We start from the raw sequence: 27,591 nt of genomic DNA on the forward strand, positions 1-27,591 counted from the left end.
GGCGTCCCGCCCCGCCCCGCCAAGTCTCGCGAGATGCGGGCGCTGCCGCCGCCTCCTCCGCGGCGCGGGGGCGGCTCTCGCGAGAGCTGGCGGCGGTGCCGGGCCTGGCGGAGCGGCGGCGGGAGGCGGCCGCGCCGGAGCCGGTGAGTGCGGGCGGCCGGGGGCGGCCGGCGGGGCTGTGCCACCCTTCAGCCCGGCGTGCCGGGGCTCCCGCCGGCCCTGCTGCAGAGCCTTTGGCATCGGAAGGGGTCCCCGGAGATCCCCCCGCGGGGTCACGCGGAGCAGGTGGCAGCGGAGCGTGTCCAGGTGCGTTGGCAGTGTCTCCTGAGGGGGAGGCTCCGGGAGCTCCCCGGTTCCCTCAGCCCCAGAGCCCCGCAGAGCGATCTGCCGCCGTGCCCCGGCAGCTCTGTCACGGGCACGGCTGAAATTCCTGCTTTTCATCCTGCATTGTTTGCTGGGAGCACCTGCAGGCGCTCGGAGGCCTGTGCCGAGCCCGTGGTGTTGCTCGGGATTGCCTGACAGCCGCCGTCTCGTTCCATGGCATTTACCCACTCGAGCGATTCCAGCGTCTTTATAATCTGTATTCTACGCCACCATGTTTGATTTGTAGAAAATATCAGCTGTCTATATCATAAACATATCATAGATCTGTCATAGTGCAATTGCTTGCTGCAGTCGCCTGTCATTAGTTTTTTTTCTTTACTGTCACTTCTGTCTGTAGCTACTGCGTCTGCATCTTTTTCCTCTTTATCTCTGGTCCCACCCAGTGTGTCACTTCAGAACCCTTTTCTTTCAGAACTTGGATCGAGCTCCATCACAGACCTCTCCCAGGTTTGTTGCTGTCTCTTGTCTGGCTTCTTTGTCCAAAGGAGTGGTTAAGCCTTGTGTCTTTTTGTTCTTTATTGTTGGCTGCTTATTACAAATTCGAATCTATGCTTAAAATCTGGCTTCTCAGTAGCCTTTTGACTGTTGACACTGTTCTCCTTACTTCTGTTTGCCTGTATTCTTCACGAATCACCTCTGGTGATTCATTTAAAGAGGACTTACCTCAGTTGCTTCAGCTTTGTTGATCCTTTCCCTGGAAGATGCTGTCTTTCCCTCCTAGGTTTGCCAGAGAAACAATTCAAATTATCAACCTCATGCTGTTCAGAGTCCATAACCTGGTGGACACACTTGTTATCTTTTTTTTTTTTTTTTTCTGAGCTGAAACACGTGTCTCTGCATCATCTGGTGTGAGATACCAGGAATTCCTGTAGCTTGAACACAAGTACAGTCAAAAGGAACTGGATAATTTTTTCCTCCCTTTTTTTATCCATTGCCCTGTAGTTAAGGAAGATTGTTGCACTGTGCTTGTCAGGTCTGTCAGTGTCTCTTCCAAAACATCACAGAGATTTCACTTTCTTTTCCCATTAAGACCCAGATTGCCAAAAGCCTTTGAGTGTTGCCCCTGGATTTGTACCATTTCTGTCTCCAAACCTCATCGTGCATCCTGCCTGTGCTTGTTGTTGCCCTCTGTGCACATGGTGCTGTTTGGGGCTGCTCTGGGAAGTGTTTTCAGCATGTTTGTGTCTTAATGCCAGGGAACCAGGGGGTTGAGAAAGGCAACAAGCTAAAGCAGCTTTCATATCCCACACTAAATTCCTTCTTGAAGCCCACTTTTCCTTTTAGGCACAATTGCATTTGAAAGTGGTGAACAGCTGATGTGTGGATGACATTGTGTGTTAAATTAGTAACAGATGTCATCATCACTGTTGGGTTTTCTGTCACTTTGTTATAAAGTGTGTGTTTTTGCAGCTTGTGTGCTTCAGGCTGAGGCTGCTTTGTCCTGTATTCATACACAAAAGTCAGAGCCTCATTCTGTGCCAGTTCCTTTCAGCACAGCTTTGCTTAAATCTTGGCCTGGTGCAGTTGGTTATCACTGGAAGTGTGTATCTCTTTAAAATATGTATGAAAGCTTACTTAGACTTCATTTCAGGTGGAAAAAAACTGTGTGTGTGAATTTTCTTGCTCCCTGAGATGTGTTGTCACTGCTGGGTACAGCCATGGGCACAGACCTTGCTTGTTCCTTCAGGAGCTGTGGTTGCTGCTCTGCTGCCCTTTGTCTCATCCCTGGTGCCAAGTGGGATGGAGCCCCATGCCTGCCTGCTCTCTGTGTGCTCCCAGCAGCCAGGAGTTGGCTTCTGCTCCCTTTTCCTGCACTCACAGCCACAGTTCTGCTTCTGGAGGGAGAAGTTGCTCTTCATGGGGCCTTTTACAGGCAGCTCTCCCACAGTGAGCCCTAATACAGAGGGGGAGCTGGCAGTCATCTGCCTCTTGCTTTTAGGCTTGCAGTGTGGAATAGCTGTTTAATCACCGTGTTCCCTTCAGGAGTTACAAAGTTAAAGTTTGCAGGATAGTCGCTGGGTATCTGTTGTTTATGCTGCTGTAGATAGGAATACCATCGGCTTCCTGTGACTGACTGCTCAGGTTTTTGTTTTTTCCCTTTTTTTTTCTTGCCCCTTGCTCATTAAGCTTCAATCCTGACCTGCTATGTTAATGTTGAGACTGTATTGCAAAGGATGTCTCTGAGCTGTGCTTTAATCAGAGTCAGTTTGATAATATTTCAGTGATGATCATTTATAAAGCTATTTTATGTGGCTGAATTGTGGCTGATGTCTGCACTAGTTTGCAAGAAACTCACTTGACAGGTATGGATTTCCATGGTATGTGGTGTTTGCATTATGTCCTTTGAACTGCATTTCTTAATTAGGATGTAATGTCACCATGCTTGCATTCCCAGGGAATCTGACTTGGAAGTTCCTTTTTGTTGCTTCTGCTTTTGTGCTTTGATGATTAGAGGCAGTGAACAGCAGACTGTCACCCCTTACAGAAAGTCTAAATATTTAATCTGAGTCTTGGAGTTTTTGTCACAACTGATGCCAGGTTTTGTCCTTGCTTGTGACTTCTATGTTGGAGCTTCCTGATTATCCTGGTTCACCTTTCCAGTGCTGAGGGAGCAGGTTAGAGCAGAGGAACTTCTGAAACCTGTCCTGCTTTTGGAAATGCTTCTGACCAAAGCTCAGAGCAGATGCCTGAAGTATTACCTGTTAGCTGTTTGAATGTTGTCCTCAGTACTGACAGCAGGAGCCATCAGATCTTTGTTCTACCTGATGAGCTGGTGACCAGAAGACATCTTGTCCCTCTGCCTCAAAATTGCAGGGTACAGTTAATCATCTTTTTTAGTAAGACTCCAGATTTTTGCAGCCTACAGATACTCTCAGCTATTACAGTGTGACTGCCTGGAAATACATTGATGTTTTGATTAGCTTTACTTCTTTCCTGAAAGATTTCCAGAGAGTATTTTTTACCCCCTGCTGCCCTGCAGTGCCTTGAAAAATGCAAGTCCTGCATTTCACAAAAGTGCATATGCACTTCTGTCCAGCATCTGATGTTGTCTGAGTCTTGCTTGATCTGCTCTGCAACCTTTGTGCATTCTGTCATGGCACAATGTGAATGTGCTTTAATTATTATTTAAAATAATCTGTTCAACATCTATTACAAATTGGTGTATGATACATCCTTTCATGAGCTCTTTAAGTAGTGCTGTAAGCACATTAATGACTCTATTTTGCAATGTCTGGGGTGGTTCTACAACATTGACTTTTTACTTCTCAGACCCACTGGGTCTTTATAATTCCCTTGTATTTCAGTAGCCTACAACTTTGATAAATTAGTGATGATTCTGGCTTCAAGTTGATGTTAGCAAATCTGAAGTGTTCTGGCTGTCTGTGCTGAAAGCTTTGAAAATTAAAGTCTGCTTCCTGATTTCTTATTATTCCCAGTGATGACTCTCTGGAGTACTTGTTTCTACAGAAGGGTATGAAATCATTCTTTACACCTGGAGAATCTCTAATTAGCTAATTAGAATGTCAACCACTTTGACCAATACACCAGTGTTGTGTGATCTGCTGAGGGTATTTGGATTTGATTCTTTATTTCATGTGCTCCCAGTGCCTCTTCACCAGCATTTCAGATGTGGTTCCTTTTTTTCATGGAAGGCTTAGAATAGTATTTGGGGCCAGGTACTTTTGCAGGGATTTTTTGTTTTTGGTTTTTTTTTTCAAACAAACCACAGCTGAAAAGTTCTTTTCTGCTGTGGGAAAAAGTGGCTTTGCAGAAGTGTTTAAAAATTAATCAGGATGACTGGTTAGTTACTTCAGAGTTTATGCAGTATTTCCTAATTGAAAAAAGAAACTGTTTTCAACAGAGCAAAACAGAAGAGTTCCTTATTTATAGTCTTAAAAAACAAAATTGAGAAGTACATTTGTCTATAATCTGCACAAAAGTGTTACCAGCAGTAGTCAAGGAGAAAAAAATTGGCTGCATTCCAGCAAATTGTTTTAGAGTAGTGTTAATTGTTGAGATGCTGTGGAGTGGAGGATGGAGGGAACACTGTCCATAGTGTGACATGCTTGGAACTAAACAAGAAGTTTCACAAGATGTGGCTTTGGCCACTTGGGATTGTTTCCCTTCTTTTCATTGCTGTGCCCTGGTTGTGAGTTGGGTGCCAGCCTGGCACTTGATCAGTGACACTGCTGGGGTTCCCTGGGAGCTGGGAATGCTGTTCTTCATGAGAAGCAGTTCCATTTGTTTGTCTCTGTCCTTCTGTGGCATCTGTTGTTTGTAAGGATTTGAGTGTGGAGCTGCAGAGCAAAGCACATGGTGGAGCTGATCCTGCTCTGAACAGGCATTTTCTTTGAAGTGTGTTTGGACCTGCATCTTCCTGCTGAATTTTCTTCAGAAGAAAGATGGGCAGAAAGCAGAGAGTGTGGAAGTTTTTAAATCGACCTTTCAGCTGCAGTTCTCATAAAAACAGCTGCTTTTGCACATCTTTAGGGTATAGAAGCTAAATTCAAATATTGGCCTCTGTGCAAGGAACCAGAAGTGGGTGCTGGATGCCCCTTTGTCCTCAGGCACCTCAGGCACTTTTTTATTTTATTTTATTTTTTTTCATTAGAAAGTTGAGTATTTCCTGTCATTTGAAATAAAATATTTTTCCTTTTCCTGTCTCTATATGGACACCTGACCATTGGAGTCTTCCAGTCCAAGTGCATTTAATTCTAGAAACTGTAACAGGAAAGAGACCCAACCCTGTGGTGGAGACTGTATACTTTGTATTAAACCTGTTTGCTTGGGTAAAACTGGACATGAAGGCAAAACTTGGATGCAACTAACATTTTTTAAGAAGCTTGTTCTCTTCTTCCCCTGTAATAAAAACTTTTGAGTCTAAATTTAGCTAGGAGAATCTAAATTTGCCAGGAGAGCTATTCCATTTTCCATGACTTAAAGGACAGTTTATTTGAGGAATAACTTTGTTTTAAAGATGTCTCAATTGCTTTGTGACTCATTTCCAGGTGTGATAAGTTTCATTGAATGTGATACAAATCTATTAAGGGTGAGGTGAGGCAGAGAGACAATGTTTCTACAATATGTAGCTTAAAATTGTAAAGAAACTTAGTAGACTTTCCAATACTTGGAAGGCTTATCTATCTGTAATTCAGTTTTTTTCCAGATGTGCTGTGATCAGCTGCTCACTTGTGGCTGCTTTATCATTTTTGTAACCAGGTCATTCTGAATTCTCCAACTCTGTTGCCACGAGTGTCACTTAGAGGTTGAAGAGCAGTCTTTGGAGCTTGGCTGTCTCTGCTGACAGTCACAGAGTGGTTTGGTCTGTGAGAGAATTCTAAAGGGATGTGAGCATAACATCAGACCCCACTTAAGGAAGGGTAGTTATTGTATCTATTTTTATTACCTTTTTGTGACTTTTGTGCAAAAGTCAGTGAAACTGGACCCTATCAAGTGTTTCTAAGGATTGCTGTTGCTTCCATTTTGGAGTGAGGACTCAGCTATAAATGTTAATTCTGTTTTCCTCTTGGTCAGCCATTGAAATCATAAAACTGTTGGTCTCTGTTCTCCACGTGGAATCCTCCTTTGAATTAACTTTATACATCTGAAAGAAAATCATGATGTGTTTGTCTTGTGTTTTATAACCAGTGACTTTTCTGTTTGGACACAGTGAATTTAATTGTTGCAAAGTTGAAGTTGCTTGCCAGCATTTATAAAACTGTTTCTTGTGACAAAATACTCTTTTTAGTGCAAGTATCAGCAAAATGTGTGAAATACTATTGTCGTGCAATTTCTGCTTCAATGTATCCTAATTTCCTGTAATCTGCATTTAAAAAATCCAAACCTAACAACACTAAATTCTGCATGTCTGACTTTTTTTTTTTTTTCCTATGTGGCATTACCTAAAGGTAAACACTGCTCTCTTAATGTAGGTTGTGAGTGCTGCATGTGTGCTTTTCAGAGCAGTAGTGTGAGGAAGCTGGCAGTGGAATGGCAGGACGGCCTCATCCTTATGACAGTAACTCCAGTGATCCAGAGAATTGGGATCGGAAATTGCATAATAGACCTCGTAAACTTTGTAAACATTCAAGGTAGGTGCTGTGTCCCATCTCTTGCATCTCAAAAACTACACTGAAACTCCATCCTAAAGGCTACTGTATCTGGTTGTGGCAAGTCCTGTCAGAAACGTTGTAATTCTTCTTACCTGGAACGCTTCTTCATTATTTTAAAAGGTGTTTTCAGACCTGATTTGTCAGCTTCCCTAATCTGTGCTTAGATTTGTTTTGCCATGGGTTGCATTTAGTCCTTTTTCTAAAAAAAAGAAAAAACTCAAACCCTAAATGCCTTGTGTGCATATGAAAACACCAGTTGAGTGATTAAATATATGAATTTTTTGGGGGTGCTTGCTATGAGTTATGTCCCTAAAATATATGTAGCTTATCCATGGTGAGACCTAATATTTGCTTGCATGCCAGTATCATTCTTTGTGGCACTTTCTTTGTTAAGCTGTGTGTCATATCTTGCTTTTGCTTGCATCCCTCACAGTAAGAATGTTTTTTAAAATGCTTCTTGATTTGACAAAATGATGACATAAATTAATGTTTTTCCAGCATACAGTGTTCAAAAATGAACTAAGCAAAGCACTTAGTCACCTTACAAATGTATAAGAAGAAACATATTGCTGGAAAGATATTTAAGTTTCCAAATAAGTGTGTATCTTTCAAGTACTTTGCCCTTTTAGAAGTGCTAAATATAACTGAAACTTCTCTGTTAACGAGCTAAAATTGTTAGTTATTGAAGCTTTCCTACTGGCAAGATGATAGGAAAGGAGCTAAGGAGCATATGCAATACCAGCAACTCATTTACCATTTTAGTTGTATAGATGCAGATAAACTGGACTCAAGTGCTGTCCAAAGTGCTCTGTAGGCAATTAATAGCGCGGGTTATTTTCCTGCCATTAATTCTTGAAGGATTGTGAGAAATCCAAGAGGGCAGGACAGAAGAATGCAGCAGTAATTAAAAGGCTGACGGGGAGCCCGGTGTAATTAGAGGGCTGTGCTGTGAGTGATGGGGTGGTTGAGGGAGAGCCGAGGAGGGCGGCAGGCGCTGCTGCTCGCCGTGGGTTTGTGCGGCTGCTGCTGCTGCTCCGTGTTTGGCATTTCGTGTGGGTGGGACAGGCCTTTGTGAGGCTGGGCAGTGCCTTAACCCCCGGCTGAGCCCAGCCCAGGCCTCCAGCTCTGAATGAAACCTGAACTGCTCTGCTACAGCCGAGCCCTGATGGGCTGTTAGGAACTGAAAAGGGCTCCTTGGCTCCTGCAGATACCGGCTGCTCTCCGTGTGACCAGCTGAGGTTTAGCAGCACGGAGCCAAGGACACGGGCCTGCTTTGTCACCTCTCAGGGACATGGCACTGCCACAGCAGGGAGAATCTCCAGCAGCATCGTGTGGTCAGAAGGGCTCTTGGGTGGGCAGGGGAGTTACTGCAAGTCTGGTGTCAGCAGTTCAGAATTGCCTCAGATCAACATCTTCCCTGAAGGTACTGAGTATCTTCTGAGACAGGGAGAACCCAAAGGTTCAAGAATGGCTTCTTGGTCAGTCACAGAAATTCTGGTGACAAGCTGTAGGCAGCAAGCAAGTTTGAAATGAAGTGTGGTAGCTGGAAGAAGCTGCAGCTGGGTCAATCCAGCCCAGAGGAACAGGACACATGTCTGACCATGTGTGGTCTGGGCTGGATTATCTATTTTGGGGAAATGTTTCAATAAAAGGCCATGCAGCTTTCTGCAAAGATTATTTGATGCAGATAGGAGTTATCTCAAGGACATCCATGGCCTGTTGTTTTCAGAAAAGCTGCTGTTGATAATTTTGTGCTATCTGGATTCAAGGGTCACACATCACAAGGTAGGAAATCTATGCCCCAAAGATAATTGCAGCTATTGGACATGTTTCTGGCAAAACACAATTTATGTCCAGTGCTGAACAGCATTTTTATGGAAACTAATGTGTGCTAGGGATATAGTACTTAACTTAACATCTGATCACTTTATTTTTTCCCCAAATAAAATGTTTTGGGGAATCTTTGAGAATCTAAATAATAGTTTGATGTTGTAATAGGATAGTGGATAAATAAGGATAAATATTTTGTTACCTTATTCCTTTGAGATACTTGATTACTTCAGAGAATCTAATTATTGGAAAATGGTGTACTTTATTCAAAAGCCTGAACAAAATAATTGTATTTTATGTGGCTGAATACAGACATATTGCTGTAGTTTCTGACTTCTCCAGACAAGTGAAAGTCTGTGTGAAATTACAACATGAGGGGGAAAATGCATTTGGAGGCAGTTGTTGTAATAATGTAACTAGAACTGTTATGTTAAAAGGTTTGAGTACTCCAGTCTTGTTTGTCTTACTCAAAATATGAGTCTATTATCTTGATGATACCTTGTTATCATCACGAGGAGAATACTTCTGGTTTGGAAAACATAATGGTGAAATAAGAGCTTTGTAATAAATAATCTCAACAAGGGAGTAATAATAGGAGATAGATGCTTAGCTTGTCACTTCTTGGTGCTTTGGAGTGCTTAATCCTCCAGTCTTAACATTCTTAAAATAGCTTAGATAATTTTCTTGACTCATAGAAACCATAATCTCAGGATGTGAGCAGCCCTGTGTGTAGGGCTTGTGTGGCAGCAAGGAAAGCCACAGGTCTCTTTGGGGCTGAGGACATGGGACACAGTGTGGTGAGTGTCCAGTTTTATCAAGCTGTACTGTTGTTTTCTCTCCTCCTGTTTCTTACTTGTTCTGAGGTGGGCAATGGAATGGAAAACTCAGATGGGAGAGACGTGGAAAATAAGGACTAAAAATATAATGCATATGATCCCTGGTATGAATCTGCAGAGCCTGTCAGGATGAATTTATATGGTGTTGGAGATGACTAAATAATCATACAAATAGTCTTGTTTGTCTAAGCTATTACAGAAAATTCTTCCAGATGCTTTTTATTGAAGTACCTGAATAACATGGAAGAAAATGTTCAGGAACCATATGTTGAAGGTGGCGAAGATTTAAATAAATGGTCTCTGAATTAATGCTTTCATTATTAGGTGTTGCTGTCCTGTATTTTTATTCAATTTTTCACCAGTTATTAATTTTTCACATGTAATTTCTGTGTAGTGTTGGCATTATTGTTGTTGTAAGACTTTAGTTCTAATTCTCTTGCGCTGAGTGCTTTTTCTAGAGTTGTGGTTGAAAAACCTTTGACTTAAATTTGCCTCTTCCTTCAGATTTGTCCTGGGTCTAATTTTATAAATCTGCTTCTGTTTTAGTCCCTTTTGACAGTTTCTTATTTGTTCATTCTATGTAGATATTAATACATCCAAAATCTTGTGGGCACTACTGCATTTATGAACAAAATGTGACTCAGCTTTGCTTCTGTTGCCATGGCTCTTGGATCTTTGAAAATCTTTAATTGCTTTTTAAATCTTGTCCATAGATGAGAAGTTATTGTTATTATTTAGCAGATGCTAAATGCTGGGATTTTTACCCTCCCAATATTATTTTTGCCTGCTGGGCTTTCTATGCTCCAGTTTGGTCCCACCTCTTTTGAATTTGAACTTCTGGAGCTGTTTTTTAATAAACTGAGATCCTTTCCAGCTCTAAAGAGAACAATATTGCTCTGAGTTTCTTAGTTTGATCTTTATTTAACATCCATGTTGAAAATGGAGCAGAAATTGGTATATAAATAAAGGCAGCCAGTGTCCTTTATGAAGGTCTTGTGTTTGGGTAGCTTGGTAGAAGTCATAAGGTGTGAATGTGTTTCCTCCTAAAGGTTAAGTCCTTGCTGCTTTAAGAAATCCCTTTGGCAAGTGAACACTCCACTCATGAGATCCTTTCCTGAAATGGAACTGCATTACTAACTACATTACTCATGATTGAGAGAGCCCACTGAAGACCAGAGTTATGTGAATATTAAAGAATTTTGAGGGTGGAAAGTGTTGACAGAGTTTCTGCTTTGAGCTGAAGGAAGATCCTGTGGCAGCCCCCAAATTAAGCAGTGAGAATTCTTTTTAAGGGCTCCCCATGGAGCCCCAAGTCAAATGTGGCTTCTGGACTGTCTCTGTAAGGCTTTGATGGGTGCATGTCCTGTCCTGAGGGGTGGTTTTGTGGGGTTTGGAAGCCAATCCATCCATGGCATGCTCTTTCTACCTGATGTAGGAGTGAAGAAGAAAACACATCCTAATTCTGCTGTGGAGAAGAGGCCACGTACAGGGAACCAGGATACTTTCTCTTGCTGCTGGGAGACTGTTCCATTAGAGGCAAAAAATGCCTGAAAGAGGTTTTTCCAGGATGCATTTCATGCAGCTTCTTATAGCAGTGTCTTCCTTGGCTTATATTGAAGGGAAGAAAAGGCTCACAAGGCTGATGGTAATTCTTCCCCTGGGGCATGGGGAGTGTGCTTGTGTGAACCATTACAAGACCCTAAAACCAGGAGAAAATTCACTGGTTTGGCTAATTGAGATTATATGAGCAGAAATCTTCCTTCCATGTGTGGAGAGCTGACTCTTGAGCCTGGAATGCTGATGTTCTCCTGCCTTTCTAATCACAAGTCTCTTGTTTTTCCTACTGACTTCCCTCTTTATCACAGCAGTCATTTGCTGAACAATCCTCCTTGTTTCTTCAGCTTGCATCATGTTTTAATTTCCACCCTACAACATCTTGATTGTTATTTACTGTAGGACTTACTTTTAAGCTATTCCTCCAGTGTTTTGTGACTCCTTAGAACAGCCTGCAGACATTCTAAAAAGAATCGTTTAAAGAAAGCTGTCTTATAGTTATCCTCCCACCAAAAAATCTTTAGAAAATTTTACTGACTCGCAAATTAATTTGATTTGCTTTGCTGCTTTTAGTGCATGGTGGGCTGGCCTCGATGACCTATTGATGTGAAAATGCGCAGTGATTTCTGACCAGGAAATGTACTGATTAATGCAATTATCTACTACTGATGTTTAAGTTATTACAAAGAATAGTACATTTTCCCTAGCATAAACTTGCTGGAAAAGGGGTGCTTGTAGTTAAAAAATAGAAGTTGTGCTGCCTTGTTGTACCTGCTTATGAACTCAGTGTCAGATGAATTCATTTTAAATATTAATCCGGGCAGACTTTACGGGAACAAACGGCCGTTCCTGGAAGTGGCGTGGATTTGCGTGTCGGGGCTGATCCCTGCCCGGGAGAGCCGTGCGGGGGGAAGGAGTGCGGGAACATTTCCCGGGATGTGCGTGTGCCGGGGCTGATCCCTGCCCGGGAGAGCCGTGCGGGGGGAAGCTGCGGGAACATTTCCCGGCGGGGCTGAGGAAGCTGCGGGAACATTTCTCGGCGCTGTGCGTTGCGGAGCAGGGAGCGGAATAGCTGCGGCAGCCGGGGCTGGCTCTGCCCTGCCCTGCCCTGCCCTGCCCGGCCGTGCCCAATGGCTGCGGGCCCGCGGCAGTGCGGGGTCACACGTCATGGCTGAGGCACAGAAACCCCAGACACTCGGCATCCAGCGCATCCTGCCGCCCAAGGGGATGGAGGGACAAGTGAGGCTCGCCGGCGGTGCCGTGGGCTGCTGAGGAAGCGATGGAAATAGCAAATATGCCCAGCTTAACAAGTGATGCCAAAGGATGCTGATCTGGCTTTTAAAGCTGCCTTTTTGGAAGGGACAGAATTCCTTTGTGCTCTGATACCGAAATTATTGTTCCCGTGCTTCTGTGTTTCCTCCCTGATAGACACGAGAGGAAGGTGAGTGTTTGTTAAGGGGAATAATGTGTGGGCATTATTCGGGGGAAGAATGAGGAAAAAGCAGAGTAGTGTCCTTTGTGTGCAGGTCAATTGAAATGTCTGCTGACAAAGAGCAGGCTGAGGGGGAGGAAGAGGGACATAAACGCTGTCGTTGTGTAAGTCCTGGCAGGATGAGCAGAAGGGATTTCTCCCAAAGCCTCGGAGCTCGGCAGCTGGAACTTAGTGCACAGATAAAGCTCTGCAGCCTGGCTCTACAAGTGTTGATTATGGGAATTGCCCTAGCACAGGGTGCATCTGAGTTTATGTGTTAAAGAGAGTTAATACAAGTTTTAGGCAACAGGGGGGAAAAAGGGTTAAAAATGTTGTTTCATTTTCCGCTGCTGTGTCCTTTTCATTTAGTGAAGGTTTCAGGGTGGGTTTGGGAGTAATAAATATATTGGTTAAGCACCATAATTCTGTGTAGACAAGAACTGGTTTTATAAACCAAGTATATTTATTGGCAGTATTCACTAGGATGCAAATGGTTGTTTTTTTTTTGTTGGAATACATGCTAATTGTTTTGGCAGTAGGATTAATTCAGTCTAATGATTTCTTGTAATAATTAGTAATATATTCAAAGCAATCTGTTGTTATGCATAAAGACAAACTGAAACTCTCCTTCCACAGATGACTCCAAAGCATCATTAAATTGAAGAGCATTTACATTTTTTTAAAAACAGCTCTTCCCTTAACTACAAAAATAGGAAGCATTACCAGTATGACAAGTTGCCATTTTGATGATCCTTTTTTTCCCTCCTTCACATCATACTAAATAGATTTGCTTAAATAAAACCTTGAGCTTATTTGGTTTTCTTCATGAGGCAACTGCTTTTAAAGAAAATGCCTCATTCCCTTACAAAGACAGAGCTTCCTTGAGCCCTGTCTGAGGGGGAAAATAATTTTTGTAGCTGACTTAAGTTCTTGAATGGGTGTAGTGCACATGTTCCAATGTTCCTTTGGAGCCAGGGAAAAATGAGTATTGAATTTGTGAATGTTGCCAAAGTACATGAATATTCATGAGATTGTTTGGTTTGTTTTGGTTTGAGTTTGTTTAGCTGGGGCAGGGGGGGTTTGTTTCTTTTTTTCCCTGTAGGAAAGTAACTGATAAAGCAAGATGTTCTTCCCTTTTATAAACTTTTGGGTACTAGGTGGTCTTACATATATGGAGCATTTTCCAGATTTAGTGAATGAAGGGATGAGGGCTTAATATGGTGTTTTCTTTGTTCTTTTTCCTCTCTTACCCTTTTACATTAAATGCAATATGTCATTCAGCACACTGGAGAAAATTCTGTTTACGGGTTGGTGCTGTGCCTTATCCACAGCCTGAGTGCAGCTGGTGGCCAACAGCTGAGGGATCCATTGAAAGCTGACTTTGCAAATACTTCTTTTCAGGGTGAGCTTCAGCTCTCTTCCTTGGAGGCTTGAAGCAAGGCTCTGTGCTGGCTCCCCTGGGTGCTGTGGCTGAGATTTTGGGTGAATGCAGCGTGGCACCTGGAGCTTGCAGTGCTTGACTGCTGTTGGAGGAGTCCTGCTGGTGTATCTGTCTGCATACTGCTCCTGTGGGCCACAGGAGTTCCTGTTTGCCTGTTCTTCAAATGGGGCAGCTCTGCTTTGCTCAGTCCTGGTGTAGATTGCTAGGAAGCTGCATCAACAGGGCTCTGGAGCTCCCCAGGGAATGCCAGTTTGTCTTGCCTTCCTCACTGGGGCCAGTTTGTACTTAATCCCTCATGTTGCTGGTGTGCAGGGGAGACTTTGTGTATTCCCTACAGAAACAACCTTCTGCCCCCCTGGCTTTGTTAGAGGGGGAAAACAGGATGTGACCAAGTCCTTCCATCAAATAAGTCAGAATTACGTGGTAGTTCTGTCTTCCTCTTTCTTTGAATACTTGCAACTTCTTCTAAAGCCTCGTTACAGGAAAGTAAAAGTCACAGATCTTCTTTCATATGTACTGGCCACAAGTGAGCTCCTTTTTCAGAGTACCAATAGAGCAGCTCAGGGACACAACTTTCCTAGTCAGGTATTGCAGGGTAAAGCCAATGCCTGTCTCTTCTGACAGGCTAAGCTCCAGCTCTGTATTTTCTCTTTGCTCAGATTTAAAGTCATGTTAGTGTTCTTGTTCATTGTAGAGCCAAGCTGTTTATGTGCTCATGCTATTGAACACATGGAACTTCAAATTTGTCGGGTACACATCCAACAGCTCAAAAACCTAGTTTTTGTGAACTGTGACTCAACAGTGATGAGGTTTAAGATTGACATTTTAGATGGCTGTTACTAAGATGAATGAAGATTCATGATTCAGCCAGTGCTTTCTCATGCCAAAGTGCTTGAATTCTCAAAAATATTGCAATTTTGGCTTGCATCTTGTGGCTCATAGATGATGCATCGGTCTCACACTTAGCATTAACCTGTACATTAAAGGAATAGGAGCAAGCAAATGAGTGCTGTGGCCAGCTGCAGTTTGAACAGCCCTTGGAAATTATTTACTAATCTGTCTGTTTCAGAAGCAGTTGATTTACTATTCAGGGATGGTGTCCTCCTCCAGCTGGCAGCCTCTGCCTCTCACAGCGTGGTGAGCTGAGCTGAGCCAGGCTCTGCAGGATGGCAGCAGGAGCAGGATAGATCATCCCTGAGCCCTGCCCCTCTCCCCCAGGCTTGCTGGCAGCAAAGCAGAAGCAGCCCCAGTTGCCACCTGGGGAGGTAGAGCTGTGCCTGCATGGCCCTTTCTTGGGGCAGGCTCAGGAGGAAGCGTGGTGCCAGCTGAGTCAGGGTGGCTTCCTGTAGCACCTGTTCTTATCAGCTCCTGCAAAGAGATTATTCACCAGGCTTTGCCCTGCTTCACTGGGAGCTCTGAATCACTGCTTGGAGGCTAATGTGGCTTTAGATGCTTCTCTGGATTAACAATCACATTTTAATTGCCTTCTCTATTAAAGGGGAATTCGTGTTTGCTCTGCCAAAGTGTGTGATAAGCCTGCATCCCATTACAGTGGTTCAGTTTCATTTTCTAGTGTGTTTCCCTTATTTAAAGCAAATAGAGCTCTTTAGTGCCTGAGAAACAGTGAGTCATGCATTTTGATACTATAAAATGTGACACCTGCAAAACTCTGTTTTCTCACAGCATGGCTGGAAATGTTATCAGGTCTAGGATCAAAGCTGTGCTTCAACAGAGGCCTGATCACATGAGGCTTTATTGGGATTTAGAGATGTTTTGTCACCAGATTGCTATGTAGGTGTTTGAGTACTCCACACATACACACCCCCTTTTGAGGCACCCTTGATGATACCAGAGCATGCAAATATAAGTGCACAGATGAAATACAGAACTTCTTAAAAAAAAAAAAATCACCTTTTTTTGAAGTTTAGCTGTACTAGTAATGAATATTGTTGTGTTTAAACTGGGGCTAGACATTGGTCTTGAATTTGAGACTGTAATCCATGTTTCTCATAATTTATAGGTGTGTTTTGTATCTTTTTAAATGGTTATATTATGTATGTATGTATCTGTCTCACAGGAAAGGTGCAGAGGTTTTTCCTAAATTGTTGTTGTGTTGTTTAAGTTTTTTTTGAGGTTTGCAGATCTCACTCTTGCAAACTTTTGAGCATTTCACTTTAAAAACAAAGAATTTACCTTTCTCTAATAGAGAGGTAAAATAATCAAGGAAACACGTTAGTCATGCTGAAATGTTATAAATCTTAATACCTTCAGAACTGCATTGGAAGTCCTCAGGAAATTTCCTTTTAATGGAAGTGCTTGGATCATTGTTCTTGGACTGTAAATCTGAGTGTTTTCAGCCAGAAGCAAGGCTTGCAGTTCTTCTCCCTTGTTCAATAGACCTTTGGCTGACTCCACATCCCAAAGATGCATTTCTTGCTGCAGCATATTTTCAGCTTGGCAGGAAAGAGGATTGCAGTAGATTCCCTCTGCACCAAACTGGTGCTTTGTGGCCAGGAGATCCTGCCCTCATTCAGGCAGGGTGGGGAGAAGCTCTGTGCCTTAGTGAGAGGCACATTCTGACTCCTTGCCTTGTGCTGAGCACTCATCTGTCACAGCCTTTGTGTTCTCAGTTAAGCTCCTCTTCCTGTCAATCACTGAAACCTGAAACATCTCATGCTGATGTAAAGCCTTGATAGTTTTTTTTTTAAATTTTTTCTGTCCTTACTTCTAAGCAACCTAAAAAGAGGACACTGCTCAACCTGCTTGTCCAGTGAATGCTTTTGTATTTGTTGTGCTTGTCTTAGCCAGGCCATCATTGTTACCCCTGTGTGTTCTACAGCATCCCTGCAGTCATGGTTTGAAGTCTCTTGGTAGGAGTTATGGGATCTGCAGGCTGCCAGCAAATGGGGCATTGGGGTTCCTCTGGGAAATCAGGACTCTGCTTTGGCTGTCAGACCTTGTGCAGGTGTCTGTTTGGGTTATCCACTACCTGAGGCTTTGAGAATTTCTTCAGTTAAACCTATAAATAAGGACTGTTGTCTCACACTTGATTTTTAATTTTTAGATAGTTTGAGAGTTGTGGATCTCAAAAGTGACTAGTTTTGTTGGTTGGTTTAAGAATTGCAAAATGTAATTGATACCTTAAATTGAGTAATGTAACTTAATCACAGTCTAAAACATCTTAAACAATTACCATTAAATTTGCTGGATTGGAACAAATACCTGCTTGTTACTGACAGTCTGGTAGGTTGTGGCTTTGGTAGTGTAGTTCATACTTGCTGCCTGGGTTGTGATGGATTAGTATTGTTCTTTTTAAGAATAAGTGAAAATTCCAAACATAATGTGCAGAAACAAGCTCTGGGCTGGTGTGTCTTGATAGATCCACTCATTTGAGACTGGCTACCTTTGCAAAGGGCAAGTTGCAGAAAAAGTGCAAAGTCAGCCTGTGGTCTGAGAAGGTTTTGCCAAAACAGGTTGCCTTGAGGAAAAAAATGACCCCTAACTTCTAATTTCATTCTTTGATCAGAACATTTAATATAACAGTAAGTATCAAAATGAAATGCTCATTAGTGTTTAACCTGTCCATTCTTGAAGAGATTTGTGTGAATGCATCTTCACAGGCAGGCTCAGCTGATCAGGTGCTGTCTTTAAATCACACAGCAGCTGACAGGTGATTCCTGCTGTCTACTTAATGTTCCAAGTAATTAATTGTTTGTAAATACAAACGTGAGTACAACAAAGCAAACGGAGCTGGATAATCCCAATCTTGGGACACGTCTGTGGAGTGTGAATGCCTTGAAAACTGAGATGTGTAATGCCTCTGAAATGTCAAAGTGCTGACCATGTCACTTGTTTGTGTTTGCAGCACCTCATCCCGTGTTGCTAAAGGACTAGACTACAGCAAAATGAGCCTCCATGGTGCCAGTGGGGGGCATGAGAGGTCAAGGGACAGGCGCAGATCCAGTGACAGATCTCGTGACTCGTCCCACGAACGAGCAGAGTCGCAGCTCACTCCCTGCATCAGGAATGTCACTTCACCAACAAGACAGTATCACTCTGGTGTGTGCAGATCTCTGCATTTCAGGATTAAAATTCTCTAAATTGGAGTACTGTTTCGTTAAAGGAATACAATTAAAAGTGTTACTTGTTGGTGGCACAATATACAGATTTCTTGCATGTGCCCTGGGCTGGGAATACCCTTCCTGAATAGGCTGTAATTTCTTTTTCAGTCTGCAGTGCCTATTCCTGCATGATGCTCTTATTTAGGTCAAATCACAAACACAATCTGATTTTTCAAAGATAATTGACGGAATACTTCCCCTTTACTGTATTTGGAAATAGAGGAAATAGGGATTTTTTGAAGTGACAAAATGTGGTTTGTTTCTTTGAGCTGTTGCACCAACTGTGACGCAATAGCTTCTGTATTTTGTTGAGTTCTTTTCTCAGTACTAGACTAGTAATTTTTCTTCGTAAAACTTTTGGGGAAGGTGAGGTGGATTTGATATTTAGGTGATGCATACTTCAGAATCCCATAAATGGGCAGTTGTTTTTGAAAGTTTCTTTAACCAGAATAGATTTATCTAAGCTAATTTGTACTTAACTTCTCAAATTGTTGTGCTTTGTGCCTGGAAAGACACAAGCTGTTTAGAACTCGGGTAGATCTGTAAATTAATTTCCTGTTTTTTCTCCTTCCGCGTTGTCGCCCCTGAAGACCGCGAGAAGGATCACAGTTCATCCCGGCCCAGCAGCCCCCGGCCCCAGAAGACATCCCCCAATGGTTCAGTTGTCAGCATGGGCACCAGCAGCAGGAACAGCAGCCAGTCCAGCTCAGATGGCAGCTGCAAGGCTGGTGGGGAAATGGTGTTTGTGTATGAAAATGGCAAAGAGGGAGCTCGGAACGTCAGAACCTCCGAGCGAGTAACGCTCATCGTGGACAACACCAGATTTGTTGTAGATCCCTCCATCTTCACTGCACAGCCTAACACAATGTTGGGCAGGTCTGTATCTTTTTTGGTTTGGGTTTTTTTCTTTAGTCCCAGCTGTTATAGAGAGCCATAAATCCACTGTGGGTATTTAAACTGTTGAAATAGCTGTTGGATTCATATTGCTGCAGCTGATCTTGCTAATGTTTAATGTTACCAGTTTGCAAATGTCTTTAAGTAAAAATCAAATGTAAGTTCTGGTTTTGGCAGGGAAGTCAAGAGATGTCTCTTACCCAGAGAAGACAGCTGATAAATAAATTACCATTTCATAGTGTTCCCATTTCTTTGTCTTCCTGGGCATTGCTTCTGTCTTCAGTCTGCCCCATTCTTCCTTGTTTTTAAAGCTAAGTGCTTCATAAACATAGTTAGTGTAAGCAGTCCCTTTCAAACAGCAAGGAGGAAAACCTTGAAGGAATTTATTTTCCTTTTGGGCCTACCATGACAATGTTCAAGCTCAGCCTATTTATCTTCTGAAATGTCAAATAATCACTATAACAGCCCTGAGCCACTCAGTACAGAGGCTGAATGCTCTAAATGATCAACACTTGAATGCAAGCTGCCATATGTGTGTAATGTTTTCTGCAGAAACTATAATGAGCAACATATTTAACGTGTTTGCTTGGTGGGAAAAGATTCAATACTTTCTCAAATTCTGTTTGGTTTTGCCTCATCCAAATGCAGAGGGCAGCACTTAAAATCTTGCATCAAGAAAGAAAAGAAAGGCTTGTCTGTGTCATTTTTGATTTGGCTTTTTCATTAAAAAGAACTATTTCTCAGCACACAAGGATGTAATCATATTTAAAATACACCTATATAAATCTCTGTGCCACAGCACAGGTAATAAATGTGATTAAACAATTTCTGCTATGTTTAAATCACCTCAGTGTGGGATAAATAGTACCTCAGATCTCTATTTTGTGAAAAGTTGGGTGAGTCACAGAGAAGGCAAGAAATGCTTCTCTGTCTAAACTGTCAAGGAAATAAATGGAAGTAGGAATCAATAGAATTAAATAATTGAGTTAAAGCACTTGTATATTATACAATCCATGCATACATGTAAATATCCAGGCAGACTGGAAGCATAACAGCTGAAATAAAGCAATGAAATATTTTCCTTTTCCATGCCCAGTCTCAGAGTAAGTGGTGCTGCCTAATGCAATGGATTTTTTGTGCATGTGTGATGCTGAGTTATTCTCCCTTTGGGATTAGTTCAAGGAACAAGCTTATTTTATCTTCTGCTAATTGAAAAGTCGGTTAATAGAGATACCAAAATAGTGCTCTAACACCAGGTTATTTATAAACCCACTTTCCCTCAATGTCAGGCTGCAGGACACTGAGCAGGAACAGCTTGGGAGGTAAAAGTAACTATAATAAGAATGTATCATTTGCCTTAAGCCTGTATCCTGTGAGACTGCCTTTTTCTAAATATTATTTCTCAAAGAGTGGTCAGAAAAGACACGTCAGATCATGAAGTGAAAAACATAATCCCAGCTGAACAGGATGCACTGCTTCTCCCCTGCAGATTCTGTACAATTTCTTGCATTTTATTTTTCCTATTTGCAAACAAGAAAACCATAGTAAGGCATTCTAACCCAGGTTCTTTTCATTCTTGAGCAGGATGTTTGGATCAGGCAGAGAACACAACTTTACACGACCCAATGAGAAAGGAGAGTATGAAGTTGCTGAAGGAATTGGCTCCACTGTGTTTCGTGCTATTCTGGTGAGTTCTTAGGGGCAAATACTGGTAGGGCAAGCACTGTTAAGAAGTAAAACTGCTTGGTTTAACCCAGCTTGCATATCTAGATTTTGTGGATGGCATAAATATTGCTCTTTATATTGTTTAGTAGAGGGGGGTAAAATGCTTGATATGAACCCCATTTTCCTAGACATGAACATGTGCCAGTCAGGGAGAGAGAAAATGCACATGAAAGAAACAAAAAATGACTGCTGTCAGCAATCAGTTCACCTTTTCCTATGCATTTAGTTCACCAAATTCAGGTGTATTGCACCCTTTCAGAGCTACAGTTAGGTAATGCAGAATACTGGAAGTGAACTTCCCCCAGCTAGCAGGAGTAAAGCACACTTCAATCTGAGATGGAAATGGCCCCTTATTTAATACCCACACAAGAAAGCAGAGCTGCTGGATTGCTTTGTCAGCAGCCTTGGAATGGGAAGAGGTCAGTGAAGTATAGATAAAAGACAGAAAAATTCTCAGTATTAATAGTTGTCACTTAAATAATAATTTTAACCAGAACTCACTACTCTGGATGCAGCTCTGAAAAGGAATAAATTTGAGGACAGGAAGATCCACAAAGTTTAACACTGGTTACATTTTGGGGGCTTCCTTTGTGGAGAAGGTATCATGAATGAAATGGTGAAATGTTTGCTGGTGGATGTTGTGCATTGTGTTTTTTCTTGTGCATCCTGCAGGATTACTACAAGACTGGGGTGATACGCTGTCCTGATGGGATATCTATTCCTGAGCTGAGAGAAGCATGTGACTATCTCTGTATCTCCTTTGAGTATAGTACTATAAAATGCAGAGATCTGAGTAAGTACAGAGTTTATTAAAATAACTTGAATTACACAAATTGACTTAAGTGCTTGTGTGTTAATTCTAAATCGTGTCCTTTATTGAGATAAAGAAGATGGCTGGCACTACATGAATAAAATCCATCTCTTTTTATCTCTTATGTAATAAAGCCCTAAAACCAATGGATTTATGTTCTTTAAAAAGCAATGTCTGATATTTCAGCATCTGATTCTGTGCTGTGGTCACCCTGTGGGATACTTAGCTCTGTGATTGCATTTGCAGTACAGATGCAGGAACATTCAGTGGTACCTTTTTTTGCAGATAATTTTTTCAGCTCCTTGCCTAGGAGAAGGAGGCTGTCTCCCTGCTGGCAGTAGCACAGCTTTGCTGGTGGAGTGGGCTGCTCCAGGGTTCCCAGCACGTGCTGTGCTCTCCCTGTGTGTGCAGGGCAGGGCCAGCCCCTGGCATTCCTGCTGGGAATGCTGTGCAGGACCCCAGTGCCTCCCCCAGCAGGGCCACACACCCCAGCTCTCTGTCCTTACAGGGATTTAGCAGCTCTGAGGCCCTGAGGGCTTTGAGGAGCTTTGGCTTTAAGCTCCTGCTTATGAAACATGGGTTGTGTGCTCTGCTCTCCCAGCAACTGGCTTCAATGATGTTTCTTTTAGGAAAACCAAGAGCAGCCTTGCACAATTACCTAATGTTTAGCAGCAGTAAAACATAAAGGAGGTCTCAAAGTCCCTCCTCTGTCTGCCCAACACCAGGTTCATATCTGCAGGGCAGGCTGGTAAATATTCAAACAAGGCCTGGACTTACATAAGCTCACAGACTGTGTATTTACACCTGTCTGCAGTAATGCTACAGGATAGACAGATCTTCTCTTTCTTATTGCTGCCTTCATCTCTCTACCAAGCTCTCAAATGTGCCTATGCTTAAAATTTTCTTCTAGGTGCTCTCATGCACGAGTTGTCAAATGATGGTGCTCGCAAGCAATTTGAGTTTTACCTGGAAGAAATGATTCTGCCATTAATGGTAGCCAGTGCCCAGAGTGGAGAGAGGGAGTGCCACATTGTTGTGCTGACAGATGATGATGTTGTTGACTGGGATGAAGAGTATCCCCCCCAAATGGGAGAGGAGTATTCACAAAGTAAGTTTATCCTCATTGTTCCTATCAAGCCACACTGTGGTAGAGGTAGCATGAATGTCATTTAAAGTTGTACAGAAATTAACCTCTTACTTTGGGTAGTTCTGCTTAATATTCTGTTTCATAGATGCATATGTTGCTTATGTTCAATGTAATTAAAAGGAGAAGCTAATTTTTATTATTGAGATTTTGTCAGCCAGTGATGGGGAAGTAAATACTTCTTCAGAAAGGGCTTGAGGAGAGAATTGGGTAGGAGTCAGGTTAGCTGTGGGAGAGCAACTAAGGAAAAAAGCAAGAGTTAATATTTTTGAAGTATTACAGTTGTGGGGATGATGAGTTTAAGCACCTGTAAGTGGACTGTACTTCCCTGCAAGATGTGCACGAAATCCATTCCCCAGTATCTTCAACTCTTTTTCTCTGGAGTTCTTGAATTTCTCCCCCTCTTCTGAAATAAAAATACTGGAGTAAAGCAAAACAGTGGAAAAGATAAACTGTTCTGTTTTAAGGCTAGAAGGTTAATACTTGAATACAGGGATTTTTTATTTTTTTTTTTTCTCATTAAAATGTGTTTTTAGTTATTTACAGCACAAAGTTGTATAGATTCTTCAAATACATTGAAAACAGAGATGTGGCCAAATCAGTTCTGAAGGAAAGGGGGCTCAAGAAGATCCGGCTGGGCATTGAAGGTAAGGGAAGCAGTGCTTGTACTCTCTCTCTTTGGGAGAGTCTTTCTGCAGGGTTTTTATGGCTGATGGTTCTCTCTGTAGCTGGAAAAGCAAGGGGTTGGTGTTGTCTTTCCTGCTGGGGCTGGGTGACAGAAGGGCCAGAGGGGGAATGGTTGGCACCAGCAAGCAGCAGAAAACCTGATGATGGTTTCCAGACTGGTGTGCACATTGTGTCTGGCTGCTGGCTCTGTGCACACAGCTTAGGTGCTTCCTGCTGCCTGCATGACTTGCATCTCATGCCCTTTGCCTTCTGCTTTCCACACAAAATCTCTGTGCTTTGTCTGGAGTAACAGTTTGGATGTTGTGTTCTTGGCCTGGTATCCTTTCCAGGGTGTGAAATGAAAAATGTCATGTTAAGTGGCAGGCAAACATTTTCTTTTAGGAAGTACAAAACTATCCAGTGGATCAGTGAAGTGCAAAGAAACACTGATCTGAAATAAACATCATGTAAGTTAGGAGGCTGCTCTGTAAAAATCTCACTGAGTAATCTGATTTTTATCATGAATGTAAGAACTGGGTTTCTTTGCATTACATTTTTCTTCTGATTGTTGACCCAGATATTTTAGAATCCATCCTTTATAATTAGGAGGATTTCTATCATTCACTCACCAAGTTGTCATAGTTACATTTGTAATTTGCCAAGAAAAAGCAAATGCTTCTAAGTGGTGAGCTCCAAAATAACTGATTTCAGCTGAACAAGGTGGGAGCCTTATAGCTAAACAAGAACTGCCTCTGCCTGTAATGCTGGCTAAAAACAGATTATTTCTGATGGCACTTCTTGGTTTGACAAGGAGCAGCTGTGGCACTGAACTGTGATGCTGGTGCCCTGTAGCAATGTGTGAAATGGACATTATTGTTGGGGCAGAGAGGAGAGGTCACCCAACACAGCAAAAACCATCTGCACTGGCACTGCTGTTGGGCTGTGCTGTGCACAGTCACTGCTCCTGGGGCTGTGCTGTGCACAGTCACTGTTGGGCTGTGCTGTGCACAGTCAGTGCTCCTGGGGCTGTGCTGTGCACAGTCACTGGGCTGTGCTGTGCAGTCACTGTTGGGCTGTGCTGTGCACAGTCACTGTTGGGCTGTGCTGTGCGCAGTCACTGTTGGGCTGTGCTGTGCGCAGTCGCTGTTGGGCTGTGCTGTGCGCAGTCGCTGTTGGGCTGTGCTGTGCGCAGTCGCTGTTGGGCTGTGCTGTGCGCAGTCGCTGTTGGGCTGTGCTGTGCACAGTCGCTGTTGGGCTGTGCTGTGCACAGTCGCTGTTGGGCTGTGCTGTACAGTCGCTGTTGGGCTGTGCTGTACAGTCACTGTTGGGCTGTGCTGTGCACAGTCACTGTTGGGCTGTGCTGTGCACAGTCACTGTTGGGCTGTGCTGTGCACAGTCGCTGTTGGGCTGTGCTGTGCAGTCGCTGTTGGGCTGTGCTGTGCAGTCGCTGTTGGGCTGTGCTGTGCGCAGTCGCTGTTGGGCTGTGCTGTGCAGTCGCTGTTGGGCTGTGCTGCGCAGTCGCTGTTGGGCTGTGTTGTGCGCAGTCGCTGTTGGGCTGTGCTGTGCACAGTCGCTGTTGGGCTGTGCTGTGCACAGTCGCTGTTGGGCTGTGCTGCGCAGTCGCTGTTGGGCTGTGTTGTGCGCAGTCGCTGTTGGGCTGTGCTGTGCACAGTCGCTGTTGGGCTGTGCTGTACAGTCACTGTTGGGCTGTGCTGTGCACAGTCGCTGTTGGGCTGTGCTGTGCACAGTCGCTGTTGGGCTGTGCTGTGCACAGTCGCTGTTGGGCTGTGCTGGCACAGTCGCGGTTGGGCTGTGCTGTGCACAGTCGCTGTTGGCTGTGCTGTGCGCAGTCGCTGTTGGCTGTGCTGTGCGCAGTCGCTGTTGGGCTGTGCTGTGCGCAGTCGCTGTTGGGCTGTGCTGTGCGCAGTCGCTGTTGGGCTGTGCTGTGCGCAGTCGCTGTTGGGCTGTGCTGTGCGCAGTCGCTGTTGGGCTGTGCTGTGCGCAGTCGCTGTTGGGTTGGGCTGTGCTGTGCGCAGTCGCTGTTGGGCTGTGCTGTGCACAGTCGCTGTTGGGCTGTGCTGTACAGTCGCTGTTGGGCTGTGCTGTACAGTCACTGTTGGCTGGCTGTACAGTCACTGTTGGGCTGTGCTGTGCACAGTCACTGTTGGGCTGTGCTGTGCACAGTCGCTGTTGGGCTGTGCTGTGCAGTCGCTGTTGGGCTGTGCTGTGCAGTCGCTGTTGGGCTGTGCTGTGCGCAGTCGCTGTTGGGCTGTGCTGTGCGCAGTCGCTGTTGGGCTGTGCTGTGCAGTCGCTGTTGGGCTGTGCTGCGCAGTCGCTGTTGGGCTGTGTTGTGCGCAGTCGCTGTTGGGCTGTGCTGTGCACAGTCGCTGTTGGGCTGTGCTGTACAGTCACTGTTGGGCTGTGCTGTGCACAGTCGCTGTTGGGCTGTGCTGTGCACAGTCGCTGTTGGGCTGTCCTGTGCACAGTCGCTGTTGGGCTGTGCTGTGCACAGTCGCTGTTGGGCTGTGCTGTGCACAGTCGCTGTTGGGCTGTGCTGTACAGTCGCTGTTGGGCTGTGCTGTACAGTCGCTGTTGGGCTGTGCTGTACAGTCGCTGTTGGGCTGTGCTGTGCACAGTCGCTGTTGGGCTGTGCTGTGCATAGTCAGTGCTCCTGGGGCTGTGCTGTGCACAGTCAGTGCTCCTGGGGCTGTGCTGTGCACAGTCACTGTTGGGCTGTGCTGTGCAGTCACTGTTGGGCTGTGCTGTGCACAGTCACTGTTGGGCTGTGCTGTGCAGTCACTGTTGGGCTGTGCTGTGCACAGTCAGTGCTCCTGGGGCTGTGCTGTGCACAGTCACTGTTGGGCTGTGCTGTGCACAGTCAGTGCTCCTGGGGCTGTGCTGTGCGCAGTCACTGTTGGGCTGTGCTGTGCACAGTCACTGTTGGGCTGTGCTGTGCAGTCACTGTTGGGCTGTGCTGTGCACAGTCACTGTTGGGCTGTGCTGTGCAGTCACTGTTGGGCTGTGCTGTGCACAGTCAGTGCTCCTGGGGCTGTGCTGTGCACAGTCACTGTTGGGCTGTGCTGTGCACAGTCAGTGCTCCTGGGGCTGTGCTGTGCGCAGTCACTGTTGGGCTGTGCTGTGCGCAGTCACTGTTGGGCTGTGCTGTGCAGTCACTGTTGGGCTGTGCTGTGCACAGTCACTGTTGGGCTGTGCTGTGCACAGTCACTGTTGGGCTGTGCTGTGCGCAGTCACTGTTGGGCTGTGCTGTACAGTCACTGTTGGGCTGTGCTGTGTACAGTCGGTGCTGAGTGTGCTGCTGCCCTTGCAGGGTACCCCACGTACAAGGAGAAGGTGAAGAAGCGGCCGGGCGGGCGGCCCGAGGTGATCTATAACTACGTGCAGCGGCCGTTCATCCGCATGTCCTGGGAGAAGGAGGAAGGGAAGAGCCGCCACGTGGACTTCCAGTGCGTGAAGAGCAAATCCATCACCAACCTGGCGGCGGCGGCGGCCGACATCCCGCAGGACCAGCTGGTGGTGCTGCACCCCACGCCGCAGGTGGACGAGCTGGACATCCTGCCCATGCACCCGCCCCCCGGCAGCGGCGAGCCCGAGCCCGAGAACCCCGCGCTGTGATGGCGCCGCCCCGCTCCCGCATGCTCCCGCGGCGACCGCGCTCCGCTCATGCCACACGCACCGCCGGCTCCTCCCCGTGTCCCCGTGTTCAGGATGCGGCGGGGCCCCGCCGCCCCGGCCGCTGTGGGAGGAGCGCGGCTCCGGCGCTGGGCTCGCTGACGTTCGTGTCTGTGTTTACGGTAGGTGTGTGACGTTGGTGACTCCCGAGCTGGCCTGGCCCCGCTCCGCGGCCCTGGAAGCTGAGTGGGAATTGATAGTAGCACTTTACAAATGGTTGAGAAGTGGAATTTGAAGCCATTTTTTATAAATGTATTGCACAATACTAACAAAGTGCTTCTATCAAAGGTATTAACTGTACATAGTTTTGCTCTGAATAGATTGACCCTTTTAAAGTTATTGTATATGGTTGAGCACAAAACTATTTACTCTTGGGTTTTTGGATTGGGGACGTGATTCAATGACCCATGTAACATCTTGTTCGAGTTCTTTAGTGAATTTTTTCACTCGTTTGCAGCGTGAGCCATGTTGAAAAATTGTGAACAACGGACAGGGGCTTTATCCTAAATTTTGCCTTACCTTAAGCTGTTCACAAATATTTATTTAATACATTTTTCATAAGTGTCATGAAATAGGAAAATGCAAATGGTTCATTCTTCATTTATTAATGATTGTAAACAAGTTTTTCATGCAAATAAAGTTTCCATTATTTTAATGGGCTCGAATTAGCTGTGAGTTATGAATTCTGCGAGTTGTCGCTTTTCTTTTCTCAGGGGAAGGATGGTTAATATTAAGTGAAAAACAAGTATTTCTTCAAGATAATCAGCCTATTTCAATGCACCTGCCTCTTGTGCTTTTCCCAGGATAAACCTGGGTCTGGGAGTAAGCAACAACAGCTTCTCTGGGAATCTGCTGTCATGCAAAGTTGTGTAAGTGTGAGTAAGGCACTGGCTTTCCTCCCTTTTCCCCCC

General features: G+C 44.4%; 1 protein-coding gene across 6 annotated transcripts; it reads left to right on the plus strand.

Annotated features, from left to right (window-relative positions):
* Positions 1 to 50: 50 nt before the first annotated feature.
* BTBD10 (BTB domain containing 10) lies at positions 51 to 27,335 on the plus strand. 6 transcript variants are annotated; one of them, XM_079310169.1, is made up of 9 exons: positions 51 to 143; positions 6,318 to 6,476; positions 17,495 to 17,688; positions 18,341 to 18,626; positions 20,229 to 20,331; positions 21,042 to 21,162; positions 22,091 to 22,288; positions 22,861 to 22,971; positions 26,319 to 27,335. In XM_079310169.1, exons 2-9 carry the CDS (start codon positions 6,376 to 6,378, stop codon positions 26,621 to 26,623), a joined length of 1,419 nt encoding a protein of 472 aa, XP_079166295.1. In that variant the 5' UTR covers positions 51 to 143; positions 6,318 to 6,375; the 3' UTR covers positions 26,624 to 27,335. The 6 variants fall into 6 exon arrangements, with proteins under 6 accessions (XP_079166295.1, XP_079166298.1, XP_079166297.1 ...); XM_079310168.1 differs by having other exon boundaries at positions 124 to 306; XM_079310172.1 differs by lacking the exon at positions 6,318 to 6,476 and having other exon boundaries at positions 73 to 306.
* The last annotated feature ends 256 nt before the right edge of the window (positions 27,336 to 27,591 follow it).

This window comes from Erithacus rubecula (assembly GCF_903797595.1).
Source record: "Erithacus rubecula genome assembly, chromosome: 6".
NCBI lineage: Eukaryota > Metazoa > Chordata > Aves > Passeriformes > Muscicapidae > Erithacus > Erithacus rubecula.